This window comes from Sinocyclocheilus anshuiensis, unplaced genomic scaffold (genome assembly GCF_001515605.1).
Source record: "Sinocyclocheilus anshuiensis isolate Anshui unplaced genomic scaffold, SAMN03320099.WGS_v1.1 scaffold230, whole genome shotgun sequence".
Lineage (NCBI taxonomy): Eukaryota > Metazoa > Chordata > Actinopteri > Cypriniformes > Cyprinidae > Sinocyclocheilus > Sinocyclocheilus anshuiensis.
This window is the reverse complement of record NW_015546034.1, coordinates 1,110,329-1,121,068: the sequence shown is the minus strand read 5'-3', so window position 1 is coordinate 1,121,068 and position 10,740 is coordinate 1,110,329. Positions and strand designations below refer to the sequence as shown.

General features: G+C 38.7%; 1 protein-coding gene across 1 annotated transcript in view; it reads left to right on the top strand.

Annotated features, from left to right (window-relative positions):
• LOC107698795 (neurexin-1a-like) overlaps positions 1-10,740 on the top strand; it is a 205,323-nt gene that overhangs the window by 120,372 nt on the left and 74,211 nt on the right. Inside the window, exons 11-12 of the mRNA XM_016499899.1 lie at positions 1,188-1,391; positions 4,823-4,849. Coding sequence (XP_016355385.1) covers positions 1,188-1,391; positions 4,823-4,849 — 231 coding nt within the window. The remainder of the gene's footprint in view (positions 1-1,187; positions 1,392-4,822; positions 4,850-10,740) is intronic.

The following is a 10,740-nucleotide window of genomic DNA, read 5'->3' as shown; positions in this document are numbered from 1 at the left end:
ACACAGTTCTTCTGGATTGAGTCTGTCTCAGTTTGTTCTGTTTCTTCATGTAATCTCAGACAGACTGATGATGATCAGATCAGATCTCTGTGTGGAGCACAAACATCTCACTGCATTATTACAATTAATGGCTAAATGAATGTTTTGAAATGTAAACTGATATCTCCTTCTGACACACTACAGCAAACGATAGAAATAACTGACTTAAAACCATTTTTTAGCTGGTGAAAATACTAGTGTTCTACCACTGTACAGTATAAAACACATGTTCTGCATGACCATATTCTACATCCCTAATCCTAACCAATACCTAAATTTAACAACCGCCTAACTATTAATAAGCAGCAAATTCGGTGTTTATTGAGGCAAAACAGGACAAGTCAATGGTTTTTAATGGCAAGAATTAGACTTTAAAATAAAGTGTGATCTGAAATATATTAAAATAGAAAAGAGTAGTTTTAAATTGAAATAATATTTTTACACGAGTACTGATTTTACACAATTTTGATCAAATCAATGAGTGAGCATTAAAAAACATAAACTCCCAACTTAATTTATTTGTATTTTTTGCCATGAAAAACTCAATTTAAGCAGGCAAACAATTCTGGCCTGAAATCAGCTTTTATGAAGTGAAAATGTGCAGATTAGGCAGAGGTACCCTGTCGGATGGCATGTGTGTCTCCTCCTCTCTTTCTGGACTGTATATCTCTGATTGAGCAGCTGGTGAGATTATGCCAGTCACTCTGTGACCTCCACTGTCTCCCATTGCAAATGAGATGTCTTGAGATCCTCCCACTAAATTGAATTGTTCAGTAAAATAACTGTGATACGAACAAACAGATTAAAGCAACGGATGGCGGTAAACGGTGCTTCAAAAGCCCCTCAGCAGGAATACATTATATGGTGTCTTCATAAATACTGCTTTGCAATAAAAAGAACAAATAAAATGTGGTGTATAATGAGTCTTTTTTTATGGCATTTATCTTCTGGTTAGACTGAGCAGCTCTGTCCTACTGGTGTGAAATGCTGTGGAGAATTTCAGTGTCTGGCTGTAAAACATTTTAGTAACCAGTCATTCATCTGTCGCCATCAACACTAGGGTTTAGGATCAGCCACAGAGCTGCTGTCACTGCCCAGCACCCTCTTTTTTTAGTGTTTTCTAAATTCTCTCTCCTCCTCTCTCTCAGATGCCACCATCCTCAGTTATGACGGCAGTAAGTTCATGAAGATCCAGTTGCCAGTAGTGATGCACACAGAAGCAGAGGACGTGTCGCTGCGCTTCCGTTCCCAGCGTGCCTATGGTGTTCTCATGGCAACCACGTCCCGGAACTCAGCAGACACTCTGAGACTGGAGCTGGACGGAGGGCGTGTCCGACTCACTGTCAATCTAGGTACATCAGCCAATTGGAGCGTTCACCTTAATAGTTAACACCACACATAGATATCGAACGTACATGTCAAACAACATAGCATGGAATCATTTGTTTTCAATTTGCAGGCATATTAGTACATTATGTCTTCATCTATTGTCTATGTTAATAAGTTTTACAATGTAAGATTTATTTTTGTAAATATTTCCCTTTTATTATTCAGGTAACACTCACAATTTACTTGGCTATGAGGACATATCATTGACTTCTAGCTATTGTTTTTATATACAGCTAATTATATATACTGCACTATAGACTAACTATTATATTAATTATATTATAATACCGTTCAAAACCTTGTAAAGTCAGTAAGACCTCAAAAATGAATACTTTTATTAATCAAGGATGCATTAAATTGATAAAAAATGACAGTAAAGACAAACTATTTCTATTCATAATAAATAAATTATAATAAATCTGAATAAATTCTAGTAAATGCTGTTCTTTTGAACTTTCTAGTCATCAGAAAATCCTGAATATAAATTGTATCATGATTTACATTAAAACATTAAGCAGCTCATCTGTTTTTAACACAGATAATAATACAAAATATTTCTTGAGCACCAGCATATTAGAAAGCTTTCTGAAGGATCATGTGAAGTATATTAAATTATAACATAGTTGTTGTAAATTGTAATAATATTTTACATTATTGTTTTTATTGATTTTTGATCAAATAAATGCAGCCTTGTTGAGCATAAGAAACTTCTTTCAAAAACAAAAATTACCAACCTGAAACTTTTGAACGGTATATTTTATTTTATTTTATTTTATTTTTTTACAAATGAGAACATTCCTGGGTGTCCCTAAACTAAGGTTTTGTCCAATTAGCTCATTTTTGGGGATACATTTGTCCCTAAAGTATAGCTATGTACTCACACACAGACATTAAACATTTTAAAATCCTTGTGTGTTGAAGAGAAGGATGTAGAACCTTCAACGGCCAGAGTCTGCGGCCATGCGCTCACTCCCAGATGAGCACGCTGTAGACTTTCCCTACCAGAGAGTGCACAGTCCCTGCCTTGTACTGATACACAATAGTCCTACACCTGCATACTATAGACTCCCCGCTAGAGCGCTACATGTGTCAGGAGTACTGACAAGCCATTGTTCCGCCCAGTACGTTTCATTTACATCTCCCCACAAGCCACTACGCTTTCCTCCCTCATTGGCACAGCTTAATATTATACAGTCTTGCTCCACTCATAAAGCACCACCTCTGCTATTCACGAGTTCAATCTAGTTCACAGTAAGTAAATTTGAACATCAGTCGTTTAACTGTCCTCCCAAATTTCAGGTATTTCTCATGCAAAACTGAGATAAAAAAGTTCCTCTGCTGAAATGTGCAGAACCAAACATTCCCTCGCTAAGATGAATGTCAGCCATTCCCATTTGGCAGTGTGACATACACTGTGCCATTTAACATGTCCGCTTGCATATAGCATGTCTAAAACCTCCCAGTAGTCCCAGCAGGCTCAAACATGCACTCCTCTGCATACACAAACAGACATGCACCCACACAAACACCAATCATTCCTTCTGTCACGGAGGGTACTGCACTCCCTGCTAGGGTGGACACACGTTGCTCTCTGGCTGTTAGCGGCCACTATTTTCACTGTGGTTGACGACACGCGACGGGCTGCAGCCTCATGGGAAAACGATAGAGCTGGATTTGTGTAATGCTCTGAATTCCTCTCGGCCCTCCACTCCATCATAGCACACACTGAAGCATGGGACAGCCCAGGCTGTGCACGAGAAATATCGATTCTCCATTCTACAAGTACGCTTTGCAAAAGATAGTAATGGGAAAGGGGGGCCTCCTCCCAGCATTCAAGCAAGGTTTTATATTAAACAGTACCAGCCAGAACAAAAGCAGTTCAGCAAGGAGTCTCAGCGGTACTGTACTTTTTGTGTTTTAAAGACAGTTCACCTTGAGTTTTTTTTTTTTTTTTTAGATTTAGGTTTTAGTGTTAAGTCAAATTCCAATGGGAACATTGGGTTTGGAAAAGCAGTTAACATCTTGAATGTGAAGTGATATCAGGGTTCAACAATAAGGACAGTAAGTGTGAGAGAGTTTTGGGCCATTTGACAGGCCATTGATTTTTGTACATTGATTTTGATGCCTTGAAAACCTAACCGTTTGGTTTTATTTGATGTAGTCAACAATGGTGTTACAAATTCTGCTGATTTGTCACTAACATAGTTATATCTAGCTGGCTAGCATTGAAATAGCAAAAATCACAGTAAAAAAATCACAGTCTTCAGTAACCATGATAATGATTTAGTGATGTGTACAATTTGTTTTCTAGCAAATTTTATTTAGTATTTAAATTGAAAATAAAAATTGATTTCTAGCATTTCATGTTTAGCACATACGATATATTTCTAGCAAACATTTAAAATGCTGGCAGGGCAAGTAAAAACAGCTTTAAAGGAAAATCCTTATTGTTGAACCCTGAAGAGAATTTATTTCAAAGCAGTATTAGTAGCATTAATAATGATTATGTCAGTGTACTGTCTTTAGGGAAATTACCGAGAGATTAGTCCTTTTTTGGGGGGGGGGATGCGCACACACAAACTGGCTTTCCTTGAAGCTTCACTGTGAGAGCTTACTATAAAATATGTTATTCCTATGTTTATTCATGCACGTGGGGTTCTTCTCACATGCGAGCTGGAAAAGTGAACATCAAGTCAAGGGCTGTGAGTTTTTGGAGTGTTTTTATCTACAGGAGCATTCTGAATTCAACTCTTCTCCCAGGAGGCTAAGGCTTACCGTGGACACGCTCTGGTGCTCTGCTGCGACATGTCCATAAACACAAGTCCTCTCCCTCTTATCTGGCGGCCCTTTTCCCATTTCCAGTTTCGTCAAATACGAGTCATTCTTTAATTCTTCTGTTTTTGCTCATTAAAGGGAAATGGTTTAAAAAAATGTGCATACGAGAGCATCAGCAGCGCCATTGGCGAGGACAGACTGTTTCTCTGGCAAGATTCTCTCTATTTTCTGCTTCCTGTGCCGCTTTCTGAGCTAACCCAGAGAGCAAATTAATCAATTACCTCTGAATATTCAGTAGTCCCGAGACTAGTATGGAACTGGGTATAATCACATTTCAATACATGCCAAATTTCCCTAATTCTAAATATATTATGGCACAGTGAAGGCATGAATATTCATTAGTGCAGACAGCGAGTCCGTATCCACTCCACCTGGGGTTCATTATCAGCACGCAGGAGGTAGAAAAGAAAGAGTGCGTATCTGGTCAGCGAAACAGCGCCTCGCCGTTCCACCTGGTTTGCGTGTCCGTCCCCAGTTTGTGGTCGATGTGTTGTAATGGATGTCTGCAGTCGTAACCTTGAAGGCTGAATTTACATCTTGTCTGTTCTTCCCCATCTAGACTGTATCAGGATAAACTGTACTACCAGTAAGTGACTTATCCCCTCTCTTCCTCTTCTCTCTGCCTCTATGATACTGAACCAAAGTGCCCTCCTCTGTATGTGTACTGTTCATTTGTATGTATGTGCGTGCACGTGTATGCTTTCAGAAGTGTAAAACATTGCGGTTACAAGGCCTCTGTTTTGCGGCCAGCAGAGCTTTGAGTGGTGTTTCCAAAGTGCGAGCGAGTTGTCAGGTACGGCTAGTTTTTGCCTGTGGGCTGCAGGAGCCTTCGGGCTCGCTGGCAGACATTTTCTGGGAATGTGAGAAATGGAGCTGACTGGAATGAGACGAGAGGCGATTAAGTTTCTCACAGATCACACTCCAGCTCACGCTGTTTCCAATAACCCTCGCAAAGATCATTTCCTCAGAGAGCCTCTCCTCAAATCCCTCCTCAGCCCCGAGCTTGACAGCCAATGACTGCCTCTTATTTTCCTTCCGTCGTCTTTTTGTTGCTTCCTGGTCACTGCAGAAGGAGCGACCATCAGGAAGTGTTTGATTTTCGGTGGGAAGAGGAAAATGTGGCTTTTTCTTTTGAATTGTGTAATTGTTTACTCACCGTTGTGTTGTTCCATATTAGGGGCGCGTTAAATATCGCATGCGATTTATCGTGCAGCCCTATTCCATATATATATGATTTCTTCCTTGGAACAAAAAAGTTAGATATTAGAATATTCACTTGGTCTTTTCCATACAGTGACACACATAGAGCACAGCTGTTACACTACAAAATAAAAAAAGGAAAAAATCATGTGCTATATTCCAACTCTTCTGAAGTCATACAATATTATATTTAAATGAAAAGATTCGCTGACAATCTTCCTCTCCAGTGAGCTGTTAATTGACTGGATCATTGGACAGCTATGACTGAATCATTGAATCAAATCGGAATGATTAATAAATCAAACTACTATAAAAGATTTAATTGTGCACTGATTCAGTTTACTGACTCAATGAGCTGGTCACTTTTTTTAGAGCTTAACAGATATGATATTTTACAAGTAAATTAATTGCTTATGTTAGTTATGTCGTGTTATACTGTTTATGGCATAACATTTTTTTTATAGTGTACTGTATACATTTATTTCTTCTTGCTTCCCATGATTGACATGCATATTCTAAACATTCACACTGTTTTCCACTAAAAAATAGCAGCATACAGATTTGGAACAATGTGAGGATGAGTTAATTATGACAGATTTCTACTCTTTTCTTGAAATCTCCTTTTAATAGCAAATAGACATGCTTCGTGTTTAGGAAGGTACTGGAAGAAGAAACAAAGAGATGTGATGAGACAGATAGGTGTTCTCCATCTCTTTGCCAATCTATTTTTTTCTTTAATTTGAGAGCTCCAGCCTTCCCTGGCATTGATTCTCCACAAGCCCCAGGGTAATTAATGGCAGTCTCTAAAGGCTCTTTCAAAGGTGTCTTTGTTTGTTTTTGTGTTTGCTTGTTTCCGGTACGTATCTCTTTGAGTGACTCATCATAGAGTGTTGTGTCCCCAAACTGCCATTGCTCATTCACATTCAAAGAATTAACGTAATGATCAGCTCCTTCATCATTAAACTAATATGGTTCTGCATCCAAATTTGGCCTTCAGTTGTACTGTTGCATAGTAACAAAAGCAAATTTGTTAATTCACTGAAGTAAGCAAGCCTGAGTTTCCTGTCCAATCAGGAGCATCCAGACATTTCAAGGATTTTACCTTTTATCACATCATCTGATAAAGTGCTTTGTCCCTTGGTCTTACTAAGTATATTTTGCTTGTGCGTCTTTACAGGCTTTTGTGAGCGTGTTATTGTTTTGTTATTTCATTGCAACCCTGAGCTCAGTATATTGGCTAATTTGACAATAAGGCAGTCATCGGTGTTAACCTGAATGCCAAAGATAGCAAAGCACCTGAGCTTCCTCGAGCCACATCTTTCGTCTACTCCCTCTGCATAATGGGAGCACAACACACTCCCAGACACAGTAGTCTTATAAACAGGCCAGTGACAAATTAGGGTGCAAGTTATAAGATTTCTGCAGCCTGTTACAAATTTTGAATATTGTAAAATATTTATTTTCTATTTCTGTCATCGTAAGGTGAATTCAGCAGTCTTGAATCTCTTAGTGTGACATGCTCATCCTCAAATAAGGATGTCAGACCGGACACAGACTGCCCAGTCAATGATGTATATCGTAAAATCTGTTGATGTCACACAATCTGTCTTGGCTTTTCTCACTTGGCTCATGTCATGCAATCTGACAAGCTGCATTCGTAGCTACAAAGCATTTACAAGCACTCAATTTTAGTTGTTTGTGTGTGTGAAGTCAGAATAACAGATGTGGATAATGCAATTGTAGCTTAGATTCGTCTAGCATGTACACTACTGTTCAAATGTTTATTGATAAGATTTTTTTTTTAATGCATGCTTACCAAGGCTGCATTTATTTGATCAAAAATATAGTAAAAACAGTAAAGTATGATGACAATTAGAAATTGTTATTATGAGAGAAAAACTGATTTCTGTTTTAATATATTTTAAAATGTAATGTATTCCTGTGATGGCAAAGCTGAATCTTCAGCAGCCATTGCTCTAGTGTTCAGTGTCACATGATCCTTCAGAAATCATTCTAATATTCTGATTTGGTGCTCAAGAATCATTTGCCCTTATTTTCAATGTTCAAAACCATTATTTTATATAATATTTTAGTGGAAACTCCAATACTTTTTATTATTATTATTTTATTATTATTATCTTTCAGAATTCTTTAAAGAATTTAAATGTTTAAATAATGTCTTTTCTGTCAGTTTTGATCAATTTAATGCATCCTTGCTAAATAAATAAGGCATTCTTTTTTTAATCTTACTGACCTCAAGATTTGAAGTGTATACACATGAAACAGACTACAATTGGCCTCAGCAATCTGCTCTGAGACACAGAGGTGACTCACAGTGTATATTTAATCCTTCAAATATTTGATTACGCATTGTGTCATGTATGCTTGGACAGATAAAGACTGTAGCTCGATTATGCAATAACCTGCTCTAGCTCAATTATAGCTGTGAATGTAAATGTACTTACACAGAGATGTACTGCACATAGGATAAATTTACAGAGGATGAATTTTTTATTAAAAATAGCTGGAGAGACATACTGTAATTGAACAGAAGGTGTTTTTATAGGCGCATTAATGCCCATACACCAGAGATAATGTGCAAACTGAATACATTTAAGATGTATATGCCACCCCAGAATGATCTGATTGGTCTGTATTTTTAAAACGGACACAGATCTGCCAAGCTTCGTATCAAAATTTGAACTATATTTTCTAAAAAACAGAATAACACGTCCTATGTGAACGGCCTCTTGGGCATTGACATGTCCCCTAACAGCAGATCTCATGAACATACTCCAGTCTGATTATTTAATAACACTTTGCACTCGATCTACACAGAAATGTGTTTACCGATGACAAGTGGAAAACATTTCGATGCATTCAGAACATCCTTTACCAGAATCAAGAGATTTATGTGAATTCAAAAGGACCTCATTTCTCGGAAACAAACCTACTATAAATATGCAGCAGTGTTGCCATTTACTGAAGCGGCCGTGTTCATAAATATGCAGTGGCGATGCGCCTGTTTCATTTGTGATGCAGAAAGAACGGTGGACAGCAGGGTGAAAAGCGATGCTAGCCCTCCGAGCCTGAGCGAGCCACACCACTATTTGGGTTTTGTTTGTTTGTCTGATCTTTACATGCTGTGGCTGACTGTATAAGTCTCAGACATTGTGAGTTTGTCCTTTGAGAATGATATTAAAAGGCAGTTTATTTATTCAGGTCTCACAGTCTCAGGCCTACCCTGCCCTAATTTCTGAGTGATGGAGCAGATGGTCACATCATGATGCCCCCCTGCTCCATCACAGCCTCAGTATCCCAGTTTTCCGCAGTGATGTTCAGATCTGGGCAGGATGGCTGACTTTGTTTGAACCACTGGGCATCGGACCCGAAACCTTTTATCCCACATGATTGGTTCTTTAAATTATTTGTTTCTTCCTAATGAAGACACAATTTTGTCTGAAAGTGAGCCATCAGGAGTCCCAGGGGTTTGAAGAGATACTCGGTACTCTCAACAGCTCAGCGGTCTGCACAGCAGAGGCATCATTTGTGTACCAAATGTATGCATTTTTACCCCGATGGGACTACATTCTGGTGATGTTAAATAAAGTTACCAGAACGTTCTCACCTGCATCTATTCCTTAGAGGGAAATGGTTGCAGGGGGAACAGTTGAAATGGGCCCAAGTCATCAAGCACTCACCTCCACAAAGCACAGAGTCTTGCTGATTGCGCTGAGTATTTTGGCATTGAAGAAGCAAAACAGCTCTAGCTTGACGATGTACGAAACACAGTTGCCGGGAGCTGTCAGGATCCTCCACATCTCCCTCACAGTTGGGCATCCACCCACACAGTAAGGAGCCTTGGGAGATAATTATACACAACTACATATGAACACAGAGGAAGTTGGAAAAGGTGTGAATGGTCCCATGAAAACCAAAGGAACCAATTCCACATCGATAGTGGAGAAGGAAGCTCGGATATTTTTGAAGAGTGGTTTGTCACCTGCCGGTACAGTTGGGTACAAGGTCTTATAAACAATTCAGAAATTGAAAAGTTTCGCACTGTAGTCCCCTGCTGAGAGTTTACCTTTTAACACAACATGCAGAAAACAAGTCTGACTCTGTGGTGTGTTGCTTGTTTACATTCTGTTATTTCAATTTACAAGTCACGCACGAAGCAAATTGAGAAAGAGGTTTTTCAGAACTATTATGAACCCTTATGTCATTAATTTTGTTGTGTTTATTGCATTTTTTCCACTGAGGAACTAAAAGAGAAAAACTGTTTCTGATGCCCACATGTTTGGGGTCAGTAGGATGTTTTTATTCTTATTTTATTTAAAGAAATTAATACTTTTATTCAGCAAGGATGCATTAAATTGATCAAACGTGACTGTAAAGGCATTTATGATGTTATGAAACATTTCTATTTCAAGTCAATGCTGTTCTTTTAAAATTTCTGTTCATCAAACAACAGGCCCACTGTAAAACGGTTTCCTCAAAAATATTAAAGGGTTAGTTCACCCAAAAATGAAAATTAGCCCATACATTACTCTCCCTCAAGTCATCCTAGGTGGTAGTGATGCGCGGATGAGCTAAAACGTCACCCGAATCCGCAGCTTCAAATAAATTATCCACCCGCCAACCGACCGCACCTATATTTTTGTCTGATTTAGATAACCGCACCCGACCCGCACCCGATCATCACATTAGGGTTCGTACGGTCATGAAAAACCTGGAAAAGTCATTGAACAGCAATTTCCAGGCCTAGAAAGTTTTGTAAAAATAAATAAACACAAAAAAATTTTGAAAAGTCATGAAAATCTATTTCACAATTCTCTGTATAATAGAATTATGTTTAATCAGATCCTGAATTTCGTTGCGGGATTGCGCACCCGCAAATAATCAGAATGCATTTTTTTATTACCCGACCCACCCGATCCGCGGATTATCCGCAGCGCCCGCGGATATAACCGCCATCCGCGCATCACTACTAGGTGTATATGACTTTCTTCTTTCAGACGAATCCAGTTGGAGTTATTTTAAAAAATTGTCTTTGATCTTTCAAGCTGTTTAATTGCACTCAGCAGGTGTTGCAGTGCATCAGTCCAAAAGAAGTGAAATAAAAAGCGCCCATCCATAAAAAAAGTGTCTCATACAGCACTGGGGGGTGAACAAAGTCCTCCTGTAGCGAATTGATGCGTTAGGAAGCAAAGTTTCCTTACTTTAGCAAAGGAAAACCAGTCTCCTCTTGGCTTATATCGAAATCCTCCGACATTC